The 23552-nt window shown below is 40.2% G+C and overlaps 1 protein-coding gene across 1 annotated transcript in view; it reads right to left on the bottom strand.

Annotated features, from left to right (window-relative positions):
• Positions 1 to 23552, bottom strand: part of LOC104590425 (Adaptin family protein) — a 75737-nt gene that overhangs the window by 48521 nt on the left and 3664 nt on the right. The window contains exon 2 of the mRNA XM_010249092.3: positions 21532 to 21717. Coding sequence (XP_010247394.1) covers positions 21532 to 21717 — 186 coding nt within the window. The remainder of the gene's footprint in view (positions 1 to 21531; positions 21718 to 23552) is intronic.

Raw genomic sequence — 23552 nt, 5'->3', positions numbered from 1 at the left:
ACAAAACAGAATTGTATCATTAGAAAATTGAAGGTGGGATACAACTACTTGATTTATTTATACCAATCCTTTAGCCTTTAAAGAATCCCTGACCACCCTCACAAAACAGAATTGTATCTGTAGCATGAAGGTCGGATACAACCAGTGTTTTAAAAGCGTAAGGCACAAAAAAAGTGCAAGGGCCAACTTGTGCTTGAGGTGCAAGGCACAAGGTGAGGCGCGCCTTTTTGAAGCAAGGCACAAAATTACAAAAAACAATGCTAAAAAATAAAAAAAAAATGTCAAAAAATTCAAAAACATGTCAAAAAAATCAAAAAAATGCCAAAAAATTTAAAAACAAATCAACAAATATTAAACATAATGTTAATAAAAAATATAAACTTAAATTTTACTAAAATACATAAACATGTAAAGTGTATTCAAATGAAAATTATTTGCTTCTTTGTATGGGAAGCCTGTCTCCAGAAAGTTAATACTTGTGATCTCCTATAGAAAAAACTTTTGGGAAGACGCTCCATTTCTCCTCATGTTTGTATTTTATGTCTCAGTGAGGGTGAATCAGTAGATCATATTCTTCTTCATTGCAGCTTCACTCAAAGGATATGGTTCCACTTCTTGAATATGGCAGGGTACAGCTCGGTTTTTTCAAAACACATTATGGACAACTTGAATCAATGGCAAGGAATAGGGCTTAGCAAAAGGGGTAAAGTCTTTTGGCAATCAGTGCCTCATGCAGTAATGTGGGGCGTTTGGGAAGAAAGAAACATCCGTATCTTTGACAATAAAAGCAGAACCTTGGAGGAGTTAATCTCAGATATTACCTATCGTTGAATCCTTTGGGCGGTGAATTCAACTCTGTTTAAAGGACTGTCAGTCAATGATATTACCAGAAATATCCACCCCTTTCTGTTTCTGCCTCATCCCCAGCAAACTCCCGTGAGGCACCCGTTTCCATCAGTGATGGTGTGATAACCCTTAATTTTGACGGTTGTGCCTTAGGCAGTCCGGGCTTTGCAGGTATTGGCGGTACAGTAAGGGACGAAAGGGGCAATATCTGCGGGACTTTTAGTGGTCCAATCAGTTGGGCCGACTCCACAAAGGCTGAAGTGATGGCTGCTCTCACCGGAATCAGGATAATAAAGAATTTGGGAATTCAGAATTTGATCATTGCAGGTGATTCAGCAAATAGGATAAAATGGCTAAGAGACAAAAAAGGGGGCCCTTGGAGACTGTAATCACTATCTGACTGGAGCTTGGGATTTTTTGGATGGTTTGAATGTTAACTTAGTTTGGATTCCTAGGGAACACAATCATACTGCAGATGGCCTAGCTAAATTTGGTGTGTATTTGGAGGATTTGTATAGCGACAAGCTTCCTCCTTTTGTAACTTGTAGGGGTTCCCCCCTACTTTGTATATCTCCTCTTGTTCCCCCCCCCCCCTTTTTTTCTTAATAAATTCTGGTTAAATTTTCTAAAAAAAAAATAAAAGCAAACATATAAAGATTTAAAAGCATGTAAAACCCACAATCTCTTTTTTTCATTACTTCAAGTAGCTAATGTGATGTAAAACATATTGCATTCTTGATTCTCTGAGTCACCTTTGTACCACACCCCTCGAGGCAAGCCCGAACAAGTCCATGTTAGGGTCTTAAATTCTTATTTCTCACATAAGAAATAATGATTTTATAATTTTAATTGCCTTTCAAAAAGATATTTTATTGGAATGAATGAACGAACAACATTAGCAAATAGGGGTGCGCCTTTTGAAAGGGGTGCACCTAGGACCTGGGCGAGGTGCATACCCTAAAATGCGCCTTGCCTGTGCACCTAGGTGCACCTTTTAAATCACTGGATACAACTACTTGATTTATACCAATCCCCCAACCCTTTAAGAATCCTTGACCATCTGCAGCCACAATCAATCTACTAAGTACCTCTGCCACTAGGGTGAAGAGCAAAGGGGACCTCTCTTATCCAAGAAGAAGTCTCATAAAGCCCCATTAATAAGGATTCAATAGTGGACTGAGTTCACACAACCTTTAATCCACATTCTCCACCTAGCCCTAAAACCAAGCCTCTCTAAAATTTCTAACAATAATCTCCAGTCAACTAAACAGGCCTTCTCTAGATCCACTTTACACACCAAACCTTTTTGCCTACTTTTCTCAGCAATGCATTCATTAGCTACTAGGATTTGATCCACAATCTGCCTACCTTCCATAAAAGCCCCTTGGAAGGATGAGATCACTTAAGGCAGGATCTGCTTAAGCGTTGGAGAGAACCTTTGAAATGATCTTATATAGGGTACCAATCAAACTTCAGGTCTGAAGTCCTTTGGAGATTTTGCTTCCTTCTTCTTAGGCACCAATGAGATAAAAGTGGCATCAGCTCCAAGAGAGATCTCCCCTTTAGGCCTTTATAGAAGAATTCTTCAAAGGCTTCAAAGAGATCTGATTTTAGAAACTCCCAACATTCTTGGTAAAAGGCCATAGAGAAGCCATTCAACCTTAGGGCTTTGGAAGTTACCAAATTGCCATTGATTACCCGCCTTTTTCTTTCGGAATTACCACATTGCTATTGATTAAACCTACCTTTCTTCAGCGTTTTTAAAAATATTTAAAAAGCTTTCTTCTTCTATTAACCTCTTTTCTCAGTCCAATTCATTATACTGTTCATCTTCCAAAACTAGTTTGCCCTTTCCACTCCCCTTTCCTTCCTCTCTCCTTCCGCCACATACGATCACTGTGCTTAGCTCATCATCTTCTTCAACCTTGGAATAGCCATTCCAGAGCACTGCTTTGACTTCTTAGCAAACCATGCCTTCCTCCATTTCCTTCCACCCACAGATCATAGGAGCAAGGAAAGCACTTCAGTTTCACTCCAAGCACCTTAGCCTTCACTGTGTACAAGTCATCAAAGCAAAAATCTTCCAACGACCCACCTATCGCAGATATTATTCTATAACAACTAGATCTTCTTTGCAAAGGTTGAACAGCAAACCCACCAGCTTCACTATAGAACTTGCTACAATAAATTCCTTCTCATTACAGGACATCTTCCACCTTTCAAACAAAACCAGCACTACAACAGTTCTCACCATTGGAACTTCAACCTCTTCATCTCCTATGTCAACTATAGCCCTGCTATCACTGAATGGTAAAAAAGCAGTAGTATTTTCAACCTTAGGCTCTTCCACCACTGAATCCAGTATTGGTCACCAATCACACGCTCTCTTTTGCAGTAATAGCATACCTCTTCTCCTAGTCACCATTTTCCACCCCCAATATTTTTAGTACGTTATGCAAGCTAGCAATGAGAACCAACCCCTATTTCTTTTGTTGGCCATCACAGGAACTCGCAGAATCCCTATTGGACTCTGGGATCTCCTCCATTTCTATAAGGTGAGCAACTTCTACAGCCATATCAATCGGCTTCTCTCCCTGAGTTTCTAAAGCAATGGAACACAAATACTGTTGCAGTTCTTCAGAAATCCTCTTCCAATCACTGCTATCCTTCCCATCAAGCAGGCAAACCATTTGCCTATTAACTTCTTCAGAGAACTCTGCAACTGTTATGCGCCATCCTTTTTTTTATGAATTAAGATAATTTATTAATCCAGAAATATGAGGCAATACAGGAGACCCAAGAGGAGGCACGAGTTGTTACCTCTTCTAACAAAGTATTACATTAAATTAAAAAACAGAAATACCCAGAAATAAAATTACAGAGCAGCCCAAAATAAATGTTCCCTTGAAGCCCCTTGCTTAGCTAACCCATCCGCTAAGGTATTTGCTGATCTTCCCACCCAAAGAGAGGTAACAGTCATGTTTCTTGTGAGCCAGTTGACTTTCCTTAACAGGTCTCTTTGTCGCCACATAGCTGAAGCTGGGCCTGTCAGCCATCCCAAAACAATCTTAGAGTCTACTTCAACTACCAAGTGCAGAACTCAAAGAACTTTTGCTAAACTCAACAATCTTAGGGTCTGCCAGCCAGTTGACTCAAAGAACTCAAAGCTGGGTCTTTCCTATTCCACCACAACACTGCCTCATACTTTATATTTGCTAAACTAAAAGAACTTTTCCACCCTTGCATTTTCATAGAGAACATCGCACCATCAACAAAACCCTTCAACCATTGTGTGGCTTCTCCGACTAGGCGACTAGTAAGAATGTAGCTTTCCTCTCTTCCCTGATCGTCAAAGACTGTTGGCCCTGACTCCTAAAATCTTCGAAAAGCAAACTTTTTGCTTCAACCTGTAAAAGCCTTTTCCAAATCGTTGCAGCCATTTGGAAGAGACCACAACTTTTCTTTTTATGAATAAAATGAGAAGAGACCACAAATTTACAATCTTCTATTTTACCATCATTCATACCAAAGCTCTCAATGACACTTGCCCTACTTTAGAGACTAAGAGATTTTTCTCCACATATGTTGCAAACTCCTATAAGTGTTTGAAGATTTTTCCCTCCACCCTATGTTTCACCATCCCTCAGGAAAGAAATAATAACATAATAATAATAAGATAATAATAACAAAATAATAATATATTCAAAATTGAAAAATAATAAAATTATAAACTATTAATAAAATATTGTAAAATAGTAATAAAATAATAATACTATAATACAATATTAATAATTAATAATAATAAACAAAGATATTAATTATTAAATAAAATAATAATAGTAATATAATATTAATAAAATATTCATAAAATGATAAGAAAAATTAATAATAAAATAATAAAATATCATTAAAGTAATAATCAGATAATAATAATATTAATAATTACATAACAATAAAAATATTAAAATAGTAATAAAATAATAGTATTATAATAAATCATTAATAAATTAATAATAAAAAATAAAGATATTAATTATTAAATAATACTACTTAAGTGCAAATAACAAATTAATATAATATAACTAAAGTAATAATAAAATATTAGTTATTAAATAATGATAAATCAATATCAAACTAATAAACAAAAATGATGGAATATTAATAAAATAATAATAATAATAATAAATTATTAAATTATTAATAAAATAGTAATAAAATATTAGCAATGTAATAACAAAATAATAATAACAATAAAATATTCACAAATTAATAAAAAATATTAATATTATTTATTAAATACTAATAAACTATTAATGAAATAATAAAATTACTAAGGAACTTGTAATTGTTTCTTACCCTGGCTGAAGAACACCCAAAGTGCTACGAATCTTCCTTTTGAGTTACTCCTTTCTATGACATATCTCCTTTCATTGATTTCTTTCACTGATCTCAAACCTCCCCCCCTTTTGAGATTAATTGAACCATCAACAAACCCTTTGAACCACCAAATAGCTTCCCCTACCAAAAACACCTTGGCTATCTTGTCTCCAAAGTCTAAAGTTGGTTCTATTAAAAGGTTTAATCTTGGAGAAATTTGGAACTGTTGATAACACCCAGTTTTCCATGATAGGACAGTAGAGATAGGTTTCATAAAAAATGCGGCTTTAACATTTTTGTAAATATATAGTTTTTGGGAAGAATGGAACTTATCGTTTTTATGTCATCGAAACCTATAGAAAATGTGAAACACTACCAAACTTAACAACTAAGGTGCGAAAAAGCAAGTTGAAGTGCAACAGTAGTGTGAAATGGACCGAGTCATGCCACCTAGTCACTCTTCTTAAAACTGCATTAGCCCCTTTGGACAACCGGGTCTCAATGAACCAGTTTCCAAGATGAAACGGCCCACAGGCTTCTGGTAAACATGAAGCACTTTAAAAGACACTTAGATTAGAAAGACAGACTGGTAATAAGACAGTAGTATTGTGTACTACCGGGTTGACTAACTTTCTGTTTATTGAAAGTTTATAGCAACCTAAATAGGCTCAAGAACACCCTGCAGAGAGATGTCTCTTCTGAACAAAATGCAAAGCACCTAGTCCAAGAGGCACAAGAGGAAGGCATAACAGTACAAACTCATTTAAATAAAACAAGTAATAGTTAAAAAACAGTTATAATACATCTTGACAGTAAATCTGATTGAAGGATACAACAAAGAAAAGAAAAGAGAAGAGAAGAGGAGAGAAGAGAAGAGAAGAGAAGAAGGAAGGAAGAAGAAGTGTTGAGGCAATGGAACAGTGCTGGCAGCGCCAGCTTCATTATAATATATAGGGCGAAAAAATAAGAAGGGAAATGACCCTTGTGCCCCTAACAAACATAAAATCAATTATTTCAACACTTTCAACACTCCCCCTCAAGTTAGAGCATAAATGTCAATCATGCCCAACTTGTCACACAAATCATTATGCCACACGTGATGAAGGCCTTTGGTGAAGATGTCTGCAATTTGTTCTTCTGAGCTGACATATGTGGTGCACACTTCTCCACTTACAAGTTTCTCTCTAATGAAATGCTTGTCCACTTCAATGTGTTTCGTCCTATAATGGAGGACTGGATTAGCTACAGTGTTGATAATAGCCTTATTGTCGCAGTAGAGTGACATAGGGTTGCTAACTATAAAACCTAGTTCTCCTAACAGATTTCTTATCCACATGATTTCAGCAACTCTATGAGACATAGCTCTGTATTCTGCTTCAGCACTAGACCTAGCCACCACACTTTGCTTCTTACTTCTCCATGTGACTAGGTTTCCCCCTACAAAGGCACAATATCTACTAGTAGACTTTCGGTCATCAACTACCCCTCCCCAAACAACATCAATATATACCTCCACCTTTAAATGTCCATGTTTCTGGAACAGCAAACCAGCTCCAGGAAACTTCTTGAGGTATCTGAGGATCCTCTCTGCAGCTTCAAGGTGAGTTGTCTTAGGATTGTGCATGAACTGACTAAGGACACCCACTGCATAAGCAATATCAAGCCTAGTCATAGACAAATACAAGAGTCTCCCTACAAGCCTCTGAAACTTCTTCACATCTTTCAAGAACTCTCCCTGACTATCTCCCAGATGATGGTTTGGTTTAATTGGTGAGTCAATTGGTCTCACCCCCAATTTGCCTGTATCTTCTAGTAGTTCTAGTACATATTTCCGTTGGGAAATAAAGATGCCCTTGTGAGAGCGGGTAACTTCAATTCCAAGGAAATAACGTAAGGGGCCTAGATCTTTCACCTCAAATTGAATGGCTAAGAACTTTTTTAGTCTCTGTATTTCAGCCTCCCAATCTCCTGTGATCACTATGTCATCCACATACACAATTAGAGCTACAATTTTCCCCACCTTTCTTTACAAATAGTGTGTGATCTGACTGGCATTGTTTAAACCCCATCTGTTGAACAGCTGAGTGGAACTTACTAAACCAGGCCCGAGGAGATTGTTTCATCCCATATAAAGATTTTTTTAGCTTGCACACTTTCTGTTCACTGCCTTTAGCACAAAAACCTAGAGGTTGCATCATATACACTTCCTCTTCTAATTCACCATTCAAGAAAGCATTTTTTATATCCAATTGGTGAAGTTCCCAGTCAAGATTTGCCGCCAATGAAAGGAAAATTCTGATAGAGTTCATCTTGGCTACTGGGGCAAAAGTCTCTGCATAGTCCATTCCATATACTTGTGTAAAAACTTTTGCCACCAGTCTGACCTTGTACCTTTCAACAATTCCATCAACCTTGTGTTTCACTATGAACACCCACTTGTACCCCACTGGTTCCTTCCCTTCAGGAAGATCCACCAACTCCCAAGTGTCATTTTTGTGTAATGCATCAATCTCTTCCTTCATTGCATCTGTCCATTCAGGTTTGGATAAAGCTTCTGCCACATTCTTAGGAACGGGGATACTATCAACAAAGGAGAGGAATGCACGATATGAAGATGAAATATGATCATAGGACACAAAGTGAGAGATAAGATGGTTAGTGGTACAAGATCTAACACCCTTTCTCTTAGCAATAGGAACATCAAGATCATTAATGACAGGGGAATCAACATTGAGAGGAGCAGGCATATCAATAGAAGCAAGTGTACCTGGCTGTTGGGAAGGATCAACCTCCGGTGAAGCCGATGATGTTGGTTGCATAGTGTCAGGTTCCATGGCTCTTGAACTCTGCTGGCTTTTGTGGCAGCAGCAAAGAAAGACACGGAATGGAGGAGGGTCAAGTAGAGGAGGTAGTTGAGTCTGAGCCTGTTTCTCCTCAACCCTACTCTCCCCCTGAGGAGAAACCGAGAAAAAAGGTTGATTCTCAAAGGACACATCTATTGAGACATAGTACTTACGAGAGACGGGATCATAGCAACGGTACCCCTTTTGAGATAGAGAGTAACTAAGGAAGACACAAGGAATAGCACGAGGATCAAGTTTACGCCGAGTAGGTGACAAGTTATGAACAAAGCAACGACACCCAAAAACACGCATTGGAATGGGGAACAATGGAGCTATAGGAAACAAAAGCTGATGTTAGGCCTTATACTCTAGTAACCGAGAGGGCATACGGTTGATGATGTACATAGCACACAGAACAGCATCCATCCAAAAGCGTTTCGGAACATTCATATGGATTAACAAGCCACGAGCTACTTCAAGAAGATGACGGTTTTTTCTTTCAGCAACACCGTTTTGTTGAGGTGTCCTAGCACAAGAGCTTCGTTGAAGTGATCCACTCAAAGCAAAGAATTCTGTGAGATCACTATGGAAGTATTCATTTGCATTGTCCGACTGGAAAATATGGATTTCAGTTTGGAACTGAGTGAACACCATGCGTTGAAAGTCTTTCACAATTTTGGGCACTTCCGCTCTAGATCGCATAGGGTAAACCCAGGTGTATCTAGAATAATCATCGATCAAGGTAATGAAGTACTTATATCCAGCCTCAGTAGGTAGAGTAACAGGGCCCCAAACATCAGAATAAACAATATGAAACGGAAATTCAGATCTTTTATTTCTCAAGGAAAAGAGCTTCTACAATGTTTACTCAATTGACATGTCTGACACTGCAACTGACTCACTGACAAAGACTCAAACAACTTTGGAAACATAACTTTTAACGACTCAAAAGAAAGATGACCAAGACGACTATGTCATAAATAGGCTTGACTCTCACTGGACGAACTCAAAGACTCTGTAGCCACAAGACCAGCTTTATTCTCCAACACATAGAGGCCATCCACCATGCTTCCTCTACCAATCGTCTTCCCCGAGGCCAAATCCTGAAGCACACATGAAGACGGATAGAAAGTAACTGAACAGTTCAAGGAGTGAGTAATACTACTAATGGAAAGCAGATTTATAGGTAATTTAGGAACATGTAGTACGTTAGAAAGAGTAAGGCCGAATGGGAGAGATATGGTTCCTTGGCCGGCTATAGTGGAGAAAGAGCCATCAGCTAGTCTCACCTTATCTCTCCTAGAGAAAAGATTGTATGCCTGAAATAAATTTGACTTACCGGTCATGTGGTTTGAGGCTCCGGAGTCAATTACCCAAGGGGAATCAGAGGTACGAGATGACACATGGAAGGCAGTGGCAGTGTTACCTGAAGCAGATGCAAAAGAGGTAGGAGTAGGACCAGTATCCATCTGGCGAAAAGTCCTACCATATAACTCCAAATGGTCACAGGAGGAGTTGATGATCTCTTCCTTAGGGTCAGAACTAGGATGCCTTTCCTGAGTTACCATGGGACCAGTCTTTTGAGATGCCATATTAGCTAAGTTATACCTTTCCTGATTTTGCTGACTTGATTTCTTGCTCTGATCAGTTGTTGACTTCTTACCCAAATCCTGTGCCCATTTAGGTTTTCCATGGAGATCCTATCAAGTCTACAAGCAATAATCACAAGGGGAGATCCTTACACACAAGGAATCAAGCCAACAAGTAGAGAAAACAGGTCATATGTGACCTACAGCAACCTTTCACAAGTACAGGATCACACGATCCAAAACAAATAGAGGAAAAACCTCAAAAGGGTGTGCCAACATTCAGTGGTTCAGGTCCATTCGTTTTCCTCTTGGTACACGACCAAGGAAAGAGAAGAAAAGAAAAGAAAAGAAAAAAAATGGGGCGGTACCAATTGCAGGTCTGATTCGAACAACCCAGATGTACTCCTCTGTTCCGCCTAGATTCAGCAGCTTGAAGAAGAAACTTGATCGCCCAGATTCAATGGCCACGCTCTGATACCATCTTGACAGTAAATCTAATTGAAGGTTACAGCAAAGAGAAGAGAAGAGAAGAGAAGAGAAGAAGGAAGAAGTGTTGAGGCAATGGAATAGTGCTGGCGGCTCCAGCTTCATTATAATATATAGGGCGAAAAAATAAGAAGGGAAATGACCCTTGTGCCCCTACTAAGTGATAGTACAATAATAGATTAAAATAAAAGACTTTAATCAGCCAAACAGACCCTAACAAACATAAAATCAATTATTTTAACACTTTCAACACATTTAAATAAAAATGTTAAAATGGATATGTTGTGGGGCACACATACACCAACACCCATGCCCTGACCTGACCAGACCTGGCCTGGTTCAGCTTGACATGCACATGTGTGAAAAGCACCCCCAACCCCCCACAAACACGTAAACACAATGTAAAGTGTATCTTCCTCCAATGGGTCCCTACCCATAGAGTAGCAAGTTATCTTTGTTAGACAGTTTTGTATGCCCTTAGCTTCAATCATTTTGATGTACTTTTGTTGTTTAGTGGAAATAAATAAAGTGCATGTTTGATTCATGTTGTTTGGTTTAATTCTGTGTAAAACCCTAAAACTGGACATTTGTAGAGACTCATGTTAGTTTTAAATGTTCACAGCCGTTGGATATGTCTGGGGAGATTTATCCTGCCAAGGCTGATACTGGTGTGCCACCAAGTGTTGGGATGGCCTGTCTCAGCCATCAGGGTAAGACCCGAGGCACATACAGCATGGGATTACTTGAATCCTTGAACCGGACCAGATTTCCAGTCTTGCCCTGGACCTTGGAGATAGATGGGCAAAACTGGAAAGTTACACCTGACCCCTAGACTCGATTGTGACACTTCACTAGGTGCTGGATCAGGCTGCCTTTGATATGCCAATCAGTGAGATCCTGAGTGGGGATCAAAACCTGGGTATGTTGGGGCAGTTTGAGAATTCATCTGAGTGGGTGGTCATAGTGACAGAATCAGCCACTTTGTCGGACAAAGGGTAATGATCGGGAATGCACTCTCTCTGATGGAAACCAAACTGCCGGCAGTTGATTTCAATCGTTGGAATTTTGTTTTTGCAAAATTAATATATTTACAAATATATGTACGGTTTCAAAATGTTTGCAAATGGTTTTAATTCCCGGGATCCATGTGAGAGGAGAGTGCGGCACTGTTCCTTGCAGCCGAGGGAGAGGTCCTCTCTTGTCGGGCAGTGCTTGATCATTAAGGGCTGAGAGGTTAAGTGTAAGACCATTTAGGATAATACCTGATGGGCTAATCTTGCACCTGCCCACAGTCCCTGGGTTTTTATAAGATGGCTTGGCCCGGGGACCACTTAATGTAAGTGTTGGGCCCATAGGGTTCATACGATGGACTCAAGGGGTTCATTGAGATTTTCAGTGAATTTGGCTGGGCCTTGTATTAAAGGCTGGGCCGAACCCATGTGGCTGGTGTGTAGATCAATGCTTGGGTCCCACGCCATACAAAGAAGCCCAACTGGGCAGCAGATTGGAAACTAATTAAACACTGAATACTTAATGGGCCTAAAGCCCATTTCGAAGTGGGCTGATATGATCACCCATCAATGGGGCGAATTTGAGATTGAAGTTAGCAAAAAGGATTGGGCTCTTAGCCTTATCCACTCTTAGAGACCAAATTCAAATCAGATTTGAATCTGGTAACCTCCTGATAAGATCAGGAGTAAGCTAACTCTATCTGGGAAAGGGATTAAGATTATCCCCTATCCAAATACTGATTTGGATTGGGATAACTCCTAATTAGGAGATTTCTTAATCAAGAAGAAAAGAGAGGAGATTTTCGAATGAAAAAAGAGGGAGAGAAATCAGATTTCGATCCAAGAGGTTCTGGTAAGCAAGAAGGGTTCCTGCGAATTGAGATTAGATCTCATTCTCTCCAGAAAAGAAAACAGTTCAGCCTTTTCGTTTCTGGAAATCTCCTCCTGCCGCCGCCATCTGCATTGTTGCAAGATTTGATCTTTGCAGAAAAGAAAGTCAAGAAACCAGTTCTTGACATCAGTCTTGCAAGAAAGACTGAAAGAATTCAGTGTTTAGTACATCCAGGGGATTCTTGTGAAGGATCCAGTGTGTAGGACGCACCCTGCTGGTTCTGTTCCATCCACAGCTGTGTCATCTTCAGCAGGGACAGATCTTGGAGCATTCTTTGGGCGTGAACACCAACTTTGGGAGATACTGCTTCTCCGGATCAGGTATAATCCTCCCATTTATCTTTTGGTACAGATCTGGTTTGATTAGGGTTCAAGTAGATCCTTGAATATTGTATTCTAAATTCAGGGAATATGATTCCCAGTTGGGAGAAGGTAGGAAATTTTTGAAATTCGCCCCACCCATTCCGCAACCTTTATGGCGTCCATTAGATGGATCCTACCATTCTTTCAATCTTATATAGTGATTTTCACCTCTTTCCCAAGCAATATGGGACAAAGTGCATTCACATGCTTCAAGAAGTTAAGAAAGAAGATAAAGACAAAAGAAAAAAGACAAAGCATAAAAGAAAGCCTTTTTTTTTCAATTCAGAGAGAGAGAGAGAGATCATGTCTTTTGAATCTTTCAGTGGTATCAGAGCCACAGGTTCGAATCTTGAACCAAAAGAAAATCAGATCTGACCCTGCGCAGATGGATAGAAGGTGTTCTTTCAAGATTGCGCAGATTGTCTTTTTTTTTTTTCAAGAAACTGTTTCTTGTTAAGGGCGATTGATCTGAAATTAATTTCTATTAAATCCAAAATTTATTTGGAATTGTTCTTTATTTATTTTGATTTAATGGACTGTTCAAACCTGGAGATCGCAGTGCAGTTTTAGCGCAGATGGTCTGCGCACCCTTTTTCTTTTCTATTTATTTATTTCATTCAATTCGGTCTGTAAATAATTTTTTTTTATTTTTAGACTGAATGTATAGGATTTGATCAAGAATGTAATTAATAGAAATAGGATTTCTGTTATTTTTCTTGATTAAAGAAGATGGAAGAAGATGGCGGCGCTGGAGATTTACAGATGGAGAAATCGTTTTCTGCGATTTGCAGTTTATGAAACTGCAACCCTTGTGATTAACCTCTGTTTTGCAGGTGGTGCGAACAGTCCATAATTGTTTTGTGTTTGCTAGAAATCAAAACTATTAATTTCAGATCATTCAATAATTAATTCTTGAATTGAAAATCAGTTTTGGACCATTTCGGACTAGATTGGACCAAAACTGTTTGGACCGAATCTGGGTTTCGAAAGGGGCTGTTCTCAGTCCAATTGTCTCACACTTTCGTTCCAAATCTGATGTTCAATTACAGGGATTAATTCGGCCCACCTGTAAAGCCCAGTTTTAAAGGGTTAAAACTGCAAAAGCCCATTATTGTGAGATAAGCTGTATGGGCCGAACTGCTATCTGCGATTCAGCCCATACACCTAGTGGACATTAATCGTTAATGACTTGGTTTTTAAATGGGCCGTTGAATGGGCTTTACAGCAATTAATTGATTGGATCAATTCCTCCTTTACATGTGATGTTTGGATGTTTGATGTGCTGCGACCATGGGCCATAAGTACTTGGCCCGTGATGACTCGTTAGTGGCTCTTGCGCACACCATGGCTGAATGCACATCATTGCCATGGTGTCCCTGAAGGTCATTGGATGACCCCCTCTTTGCCTGGTGGGCCCCCACAACTCTGAAAAGGGATGCGTACGGAACCCCTAGCCGATGAAGGCCCACCAGAAATCTGACTTTATGAAAGTCAGTGGGAGCCACTTTGGTTTGACCTAAATTAGAACTAGGCCGTGATTTTGTTCCCTCCAGCAAATATGAATGCAAGTGATAGGGAGATCCATATGATGGACTCTCTAAAGGCCTTCCGTCATTAGCACAATGATGGGTCCATCAGTAATGAGGAAACGCACCATAAAATTGGGCTATCCATTTGCTGTTGGATCTGTTAGAGTGTTTCATAAGATGATAGGGGCGTCATAGACCGATGTGGGAGGGGCTTCACCAGAAAATGGGAACTCTCTCACGGTACCTTGGCGTAACCTGAATATGATGGGTGTGCACTCACTGACAGAAGGGTTTACCTGAAAACGGCTCTGAACCTTGTCTGACAGAGGCCAAAGGGAAACTCATTTGATGAGTGGATATGATCCGTCACAGAAAGGTGGTGGGGTTATGCAGCTGAAACAGTTGGCTTCACGCACCCCATGTGATTTCCCACATTTCCAGAGACATTTCGTCGTCTCCGTCACTGAGATAGGAGGGAAATCTCAGAGATGAACAAAATGGAAATGGAACATAGATTAAAAGCCATATCTATGTAGGTAAACATGAATCAAACTAAGGTTGTGGACTAATGATTTTGCTGTTTTATCAGAAAATGGCAAACGGTCAATTTGCAAAGCTTCTAGACGATAACAAGCTTAAGGGCCCAAACTATGCCGACTGGTACAGAAATCTTATGCTGGTCCTAACTTCTGAAAAGTTAGACAAGGTAGTGAAAAATCCTGCCCCGGAACGTCCGGGTGATAGGGCTTCTGAGGCCCGTAGGAGGGACTACCAAGATTGGGAGGATAAGAACTCCCTAGCCCGCTGCTTTGTCATTGCCTCATTAGACAACTCAATACAGAGGCAGTTCGATCAGATCGAACTTGCCAAGGACATATTGGACAGTCTAAGGACAATGTATGAGGAGCAGAACCGTTCTACTCGACAGAAGGTCCTGAAATTGTTCATGACCGCGCAGATGACCAAAGGGCAGAAAGTTCATGACCATTGTCTTCGGATGATGGGATACATCAACGAACTTGAAGCTCTTGGATCCGGGCTAGATCTTGGCACGCAAGTGGATGCCATCCTAAATTCTTTGCCCTCTTCCTTCAATGCGTTCACTATGAACTACAATATGAATAAGCTGAATGTCAGCGTCCAGGAACTCAGCAATATGTTGCAGAGGGCCGAGGATTTACTCAAGAAGGATGAGCCTGTGGTTATGCTTGCTGAAGCTAACAAATCGGGCAAGAGAAAGAGAAAGGCAAAGAAGCCCCAGAAGAAGACTACCAAACCCAAGAAGCAGAAGAAGAACAAGGCATCTGATGTCTGTCACTTCTGCAAGCAGACCGGCCACTGGAAGAGGAACTGTCCTACCTACCTGGAATCTAAGAAAGGTAATATCGAAACTTGTGTCATAGAAACTAATATGTTAGTTACTTCTGTGTCCTGGTGTGTTGACTCCGGGGCTTCAACTCATGCGTGTAACTCACTGCAGGGGTTCAAAGTTAGCAGAAGGCTGAGTGAAGGTGAAGTGACACTGTTCTTGGGAACAACTGCAAGTGTTGCAGCTACGGCAATAGGAACCGTAGAATTAGTTTTTAAAGAAGGAGTCCTTGTACTTAAAGATTGTCTTTATGTACAGAACTTGAGAAGGAATTTAATTTCTGTTTCAAAATTGTGTGCTGATGGATATACTGTTTACTTTAGTAATATGATTACTGTTAAACGGAATAATAAATTCATCGCATGCGGGGAGCTAGAGAACGGTCTCTATGTTCTGCATCCTTCTTTGGAAACTAACTTAACCGAAACTACGTCGGTCGAAAATCCCAAGAAAAGGACTCGTGATACAGTAAATCTCACGTGCCTCTGGCATTACCGACTTGGCCACATCGGTGTCGACCGAATCACAAGACTGGTAAAGGATGGTCCTTTGGATTTTCTAACCGTAGAAAATCTTCCCACTTGTGAACCTTGCCTCCAAGGTAAGATGACTAAGCGGCCATTTGACGGTAAGCCTGAAAGATGTGCAGGCACACTTGACCTAATACATACTGATGTATGTGGTCCCCTGAGTGTTAGGACACGGAATCAACACGTGTACTTCATCACCTTTACAGATGATTTTTCACGATATGGTTACGTGTACCTAATGAGACATAAGTCTGAATCATTTGAAAAGTTCAAAGAGTTCAGACAGGAAGTCGAGAAACAGTTAGGGAGAGAAATTAAGGCCCTTCGATCAGATCGAGGTGGCGAGTATCTCTCTGACGAATTCAGGGACTACTTAAAGGCCAATGGGATAGTGTCACAACTAGCTCCTCCTGCTACACCTCAACTCAACGGTGTTTCAGAGAGGAGAAATAGGACCTTATTAGACATGGTCCGGTCACTTCTCGTACGCTCAGAATTACCCACATCCTTTTGGGGATACGCATTAGAGACTGCTATCTACGTGCTGAATAGGGTTCCAACCAAATCAGTTCCGAAAACTCCATATGAGCTTTGGACCGGAAGGAAGCCAAGTGTGCGACACTTGAAGATTTGGGGTTGTCCTGCACACGTTAAAAGAACAAGTGCGGACAAGTTGGAATCTAAAACCAGCCGTTGCCTGTTTATAGGCTACCCAAAGGATTCGGTGGGTTATCTATTCTATGACCCAAGTGAGCAGAAAGTGTTCTGCAGTCGAAACGCCCGATTCTTAGAATCCGATTACATCCTGGACACCCATCGTCAGGAAATAGTTCTTGATGAGGAGAGCTCAGGAGCAGTGGGAGATGACCCACAAGTTCCAGGTAATGACCAACCTAGAAGGTCCACCCGGGTATCCAGACCACCAGTCCGATATGGTTATGACCAGGATAGTTACCTGGTGGAAGCCTTGACTAGTGAAGAGGATCCCGTGTCTTACGCGGAAGCTATGTTAGACATAGACTCCCAGAAGTGGGTGGAGGCCATGAGAGCCGAGATGGACTCAATGGAGACCAATGGAGTCTGGACTCTAGTGGATCCGCCCTCCGGGGTAAAAGCAATTGGTTGCAAATGGATCTACAAGAGGAAGAAGGGCCCCGATGGCAGGATTGAGACCTTTAAAGCTCGTTTGGTGGCGAAAGGGTATACTCAGAAAGAAGGCATCGACTATGAGGAAACCTTTTCACCGGTGGCCATGCTTAAATCCATTAGGATCCTGCTAGCTGTAGCAGCGTACCATGATTACGAGATTTGGCAAATGGATGTCAAAACAGCGTTCCTGAATGGAGATCTTAGTGAAGATATCTACATGCAGCAGCCGCAAGGCTTCATTGCTGCTGGTCAGGAACACATGGTATGTAAACTTAATAGATCCATATATGGACTTAAGCAGGCTTCTAGGAGTTGGAACATCCGTTTTGATTCTGCAGTCAAAATGTTTGACTTTGAGCAGAATCCGGATGAGCCCTGTGTTTACAGGAAATCCAGTGGGGATAAGATCACCTTTTTAGTCTTGTATGTGGACGATATCCTACTCATTGGGAATGATGTAGGAATGTTGACTTCGGTCAAGGTGTGGCTATCACAGCAGTTCTCCATGAAAGATCTTGGAGAAGCTTCATACATACTGGGTCTTCGACTCTGTAGAGATAGATCGAAGCGGATAATTGGATTATCCCAGGCTGCTTACATTGACAAAATTGTCAAAAGATACAGCATGGAAAACTCCAAGAAAGGAAACGTTCCTTTCAGGCACGGAGTCACTCTCTCCAAGAAGATGTCTCCCAAGACTTCTGAGGAGATTGAGAGCATGAGAGACGTTCCCTATGCCTCAGCTGTGGGGAGCATCATGTATGCCATGTTGTGCACTCGCCCGGACATAGCTCAGGCGGTGAGTGTGGTAAGCAGATTCCAGGCAAACCCAGGACAGGAGCATTGGACTGCTGTGAAGAACATACTCAAATACCTTCGAAGGACGAAAGAGTTTTGTCTGGTATTCGATGGTGGTTCACTGCAAGTTCTAGGGTATACCGATGCCGATTTCCAGTCGGATCCAGATGATAGAAAGTCTACATCTGGGTATGTTTTCACGATAGGATCGTGTGCTGTTTGCTGGAAAAGCAGCAAACAGGGGTCCACTGCAGACTCCACAACCGAGGCCGAGTACATTGCCGCAAGTGAAGCTGCCAAGGAAGCCGTGTGGATGAAGAAATTCATACACGAATTGGGAGCGATTCCATCCAGCACATCACCCATCCCGTTGTTGTGTGACAACAATGGAGCGATCGCCCAGGCTAAAGAGCCTCGGGCCCACTCGAAGTCAAAGCACATCGAGAGGAAGTACCATGTACTGCGGGAGATCGTTGGTAGAGGGGACGTCCTAATTCAAAAGGTAGCATCAGCGGATAATGTGGCAGACCCATTGACTAAGCCACTGACACAGAAGGTGTTTGAGAAACACGTGGAAAGTATGGGACTCCGGCCTGTACCAGATTGGACCTAAGTGCAAGTGGGAGCTGTTAGACAGTTTTGTATGCCCTTAGCTTCAATCATTTTGATGTACTTTTGTTGTTTAGTGGAAATAAATAAAGTGCATGTTTGATTCATGTTGTTTGGTTTAATTCTGTGTAAAACCCTAAAACTGGACATTTGTAGAGACTCATGTTAGTTTTAAATGTTCACAGCCGTTGGATATGTCTGGGGAGATTTATCCTGCCAAGGCTGATACTGGTGTGCCACCAAGTGTTGGGATGGCCTGTCTCAGCCATCAGGGTAAGACCCGAGGCACATACAGCATGGGATTACTTGAATCCTTGAACCGGACCAGATTTCCAGTCTTGCCCTGGACCTTGGAGATAGATGGGCAAAACTGGAAAGTTACACCTGACCCCTAGACTCGATTGTGACACTTCACTAGGTGCTGGATCAGGCTGCCTTTGATATGCCAATCAGTGAGATCCTGAGTGGGGATCAAAACCTGGGTATGTTGGGGCAGTTTGAGAATTCATCTGAGTGGGTGGTCATAGTGACAGAATCAGCCACTTTGTCGGACAAAGGGTAATGATCGGGAATGCACTCTCTCTGATGGAAACCAAACTGCCGGCAGTTGATTTCAATCGTTGGAATTTTGTTTTTGCAAAATTAATATATTTACAAATATATGTACGGTTTCAAAATGTTTGCAAATGGTTTTAATTCCCGGGATCCATGTGAGAGGAGAGTGCGGCACTGTTCCTTGCAGCCGAGGGAGAGGTCCTCTCTTGTCGGGCAGTGCTTGATCATTAAGGGCTGAGAGGTTAAGTGTAAGACCATTTAGGATAATACCTGATGGGCTAATCTTGCACCTGCCCACAGTCCCTGGGTTTTTATAAGATGGCTTGGCCCGGGGACCACTTAATGTAAGTGTTGGGCCCATAGGGTTCATACGATGGACTCAAGGGGTTCATTGAGATTTTCAGTGAATTTGGCTGGGCCTTGTATTAAAGGCTGGGCCGAACCCATGTGGCTGGTGTGTAGATCAATGCTTGGGTCCCACGCCATACAAAGAAGCCCAACTGGGCAGCAGATTGGAAACTAATTAAACACTGAATACTTAATGGGCCTAAAGCCCATTTCGAAGTGGGCTGATATGATCACCCATCAATGGGGCGAATTTGAGATTGAAGTTAGCAAAAAGGATTGGGCTCTTAGCCTTATCCACTCTTAGAGACCAAATTCAAATCAGATTTGAATCTGGTAACCTCCTGATAAGATCAGGAGTAAGCTAACTCTATCTGGGAAAGGGATTAAGATTATCCCCTATCCAAATACTGATTTGGATTGGGATAACTCCTAATTAGGAGATTTCTTAATCAAGAAGAAAAGAGAGGAGATTTTCGAATGAAAAAAGAGGGAGAGAAATCAGATTTCGATCCAAGAGGTTCTGGTAAGCAAGAAGGGTTCCTGCGAATTGAGATTAGATCTCATTCTCTCCAGAAAAGAAAACAGTTCAGCCTTTTCGTTTCTGGAAATCTCCTCCTGCCGCCGCCATCTGCATTGTTGCAAGATTTGATCTTTGCAGAAAAGAAAGTCAAGAAACCAGTTCTTGACATCAGTCTTGCAAGAAAGACTGAAAGAATTCAGTGTTTAGTACATCCAGGGGATTCTTGTGAAGGATCCAGTGTGTAGGACGCACCCTGCTGGTTCTGTTCCATCCACAGCTGTGTCATCTTCAGCAGGGACAGATCTTGGAGCATTCTTTGGGCGTGAACACCAACTTTGGGAGATACTGCTTCTCCGGATCAGGTATAATCCTCCCATTTATCTTTTGGTACAGATCTGGTTTGATTAGGGTTCAAGTAGATCCTTGAATATTGTATTCTAAATTCAGGGAATATGATTCCCAGTTGGGAGAAGGTAGGAAATTTTTGAAATTCGCCCCACCCATTCCGCAACCTTTATGGCGTCCATTAGATGGATCCTACCATTCTTTCAATCTTATATAGTGATTTTCACCTCTTTCCCAAGCAATATGGGACAAAGTGCATTCACATGCTTCAAGAAGTTAAGAAAGAAGATAAAGACAAAAGAAAAAAGACAAAGCATAAAAGAAAGCCTTTTTTTTTCAATTCAGAGAGAGAGAGAGAGATCATGTCTTTTGAATCTTTCCTGCAAAAAATACTTGAAATACAACAATTGGGTAAGAGTGCTAATATGATAGCAGATGCTTTGGCCAGAAAAGGGACAAGGAGAGAAGTTTTAGAATGGGGATGCCCAGTGCCAAGCAGTTGGTCCTAAAGATATGAAATGTATGCATATTGATGGCCCACTACTGACTGCTGTCCTTTAAGCAGTTGGTCCTAAAGATATGATACTACAACCAAATTTATATCTATTTCCTAACTTCTAGATTGTGAGAAGTTTCCTGTCAACCAATCAGCACCTTAAAATGAATGAAGGCAGCAAATTAACTTTCTTCCCATTATTCCTCACATTTTAGAAGAAATATAGTTATAAAGTCTACGACATTGTCACTACCGATCTAAAGGACTATCTTCCCAAATATAATTCATAAGAAGGTTTATATTTACCTCCCCTTTAGAATCAGCAATTCTATGAGCATTCACATGAACTTGATGTGAATGCTGAGTAGGCTTAGCAGAAATAAAGATGAATTCCGTGTGAACAGTAGCAAGACCAGACGTTGTTACTAATAGCAGAAATATAAAATCTGAGTACAAGAACCTTCCACCTCTAGAGGTGAGAGGAAGAACCCAAAAAAAAATAAAATCTGACCAAAAGGACAGATGAAATAGATGCTAAATAAGCATGCCAATACCCCAATAATAGGTGGTCCCATGCCCACTTAGCAACTCATCAAATTATTTGCACATTATTCCAAAATTAATGAATTTTTAAGGAAACATTTAAAACAGTAACAATTAAATCATTTGTATGTAGTTAATGGCACCTAAAATCATACAAAGTTACATTTTAGACCGATGGCAAGTATCTATAACAAATGGACCATGTTCCCTAGAATACATTCCCCAAGTCCTACCCATAGAATATAATGCAACTCAAAATAACATGAATACTTAGGTAACTATTTGAATTAATCTCAACTGAAATTTAATTGATTTGTAACAAACACATTAAGTACCTGAATGAATGGTGCTGGCATCTGATGGTAATCATAACTCTTTGGCAATCTGCGTTCAGCTACTTGTTTAAGAATGCTAACAAAACTGGTAACCAAATCCTTATAAGAATCTACATCTGCTGAGATAAGATCAAAAAGAGGGCAAAGAGTAGCGCCCATAACTCCAGGATCATTATCACAGAGCCTCTGCAACAGAAAGGCATTAAAAGATGGGGAAGTATTAGCTTTTGAAAACATTCAAATGTTTTTTTCTAGAAGTTTCAACTCAACACTCTGAAACACTGATCAGACATTATTTGTCTTTTAAGTGAGTAAAAACATTTATAGATGCAAATATAAGATACAATGAGCAAGTTAAATTGAGTAATTGACCATAAATTATGGAAGACAGAATAGAAAAGCTCCACAAATTTGTATCAGTCACGCTAGTGTTTTATTCACATGGCAGTTTAACTACCATATACACTTTGTAATAATAATACCCATCTTCCAAAACAGTAAAGATCCTCTATAAAGTGCATGCGCCGTGACAAAATCACAAAAATATGTTCACCATGCCCAATCTAAGTGAATATGTTCAGTACAAGCAACAAAAGAAAGGTCCAGAAAACTGATAATAATAACAATTACAAAGATGACAACAACAATAACAAAAATGAGATTCAAATTGTGTACCTTTCTTGTCATTTGTTCAGTGAATGCAACTATGCTAGTAGAATTTAGTGCAACCTCTTTGAACCCCCTTCAAGACTTAATTATCCTCTTTGGAGGTTTTCTTTTTCGCTTCCATGGAAAAGAGGAAAGAATATGTGGAACTATGCTTTGGCCGCCACAATTTGGGTCATATGGGAGGAAAGGAATGACAAGATCTTGTCTAAAGAACCAACTCATCTAGAATCATGATTGACCAGATGACCATTAGACTTTTATCATCAATAAATGAAAAAGAAATTTTTATTAATATAAAATAAAAGAGTACATCTCAAAGTGATGAGAGTAGGGGAGAGAAATATTCAGTTAAAACCGAAAAACCAAACCAAAGTTTTCGGTTTCAATTTTTTGGTTTGGTTTTTCAGTTTTTGGGTAATTCAGTTTTCTGAAAATTTCAGTTTCAGTTTTCAGAATTAGAAATTCGGTTAACAAAAAAAAAAAGAATTAACCATTTTTTGTAATACACCTATTATCTAGTTGGAGGCACTGGGTTGCACCACACCTCTTTAGCTGGGAAAAACAATAATATAGTTGAAGCAAGAAGAGCAAGAATACAAACCATAGGGGAAGGCTGACCAAATCCTACTATCCTCGCATGAAGAGTCCAGATAAACAGTACTCAACAGAGAGTTCATCCATTAACCCCATCTCAGCTACCCTAAGCCCTCTCATCAAAACCAAGTCCCAAGAGTAACCATTACAATTGACAGACGCAATCACTTTCCTCTATTCAAAGAAAAGGGAGTATAAAGAAGGGAATCCATCCATGAGAGGACTATCCCCCAACCAAACATCTTCTAGAAAAGCACTTTATTTCCAGAACAAACATCATACCAGAGAAACGGGCAAAGAGAAGGGGTGACTCCATGTATGGCCTTCTAAGGGCACGAACAAGAAGCCCTAGGGTCAAGACCAGCATCCCATCCATTTGAAGCCCAACCATGAATACTTGCTATCACTTTATTGCCACACACACAGAGCGTTTTAAAAGCACAAGGTGCAAGAGCCAATTTGCACCTGAGGCGCAAGGCAAGTCGCATGCCTTTTTGAAGCAAGACGCAAAAATACAAAAAAAAATGCTAAAAAATCAAAAAACAATGTCAGAAAATTCAAAAAAGTCAAAAAAATAATAAACATAATATTAATAAAAATATAAACTTAAATTTTAAAATAAATGTTTTAAAAAACCTATTATCTAAAATTAAAATACATAAACATAACATGTAAAGTGTATTCAATGAAAATTTAAAAATAAAATCAAACATACAAAACATTTCCAAGCATGTAAAACCCACAATCTCTTTTTTTTT

This window comes from Nelumbo nucifera, chromosome 1 (assembly GCF_055504915.1).
Source record: "Nelumbo nucifera cultivar China Antique chromosome 1, China Antique-T2T, whole genome shotgun sequence".
Classification (NCBI taxonomy): Eukaryota; Viridiplantae; Streptophyta; class Magnoliopsida; order Proteales; family Nelumbonaceae; genus Nelumbo; species Nelumbo nucifera.
The sequence above is the reverse complement of the archived record's forward strand: the minus strand, read 5'-3'. Positions and strand labels throughout refer to the sequence as shown.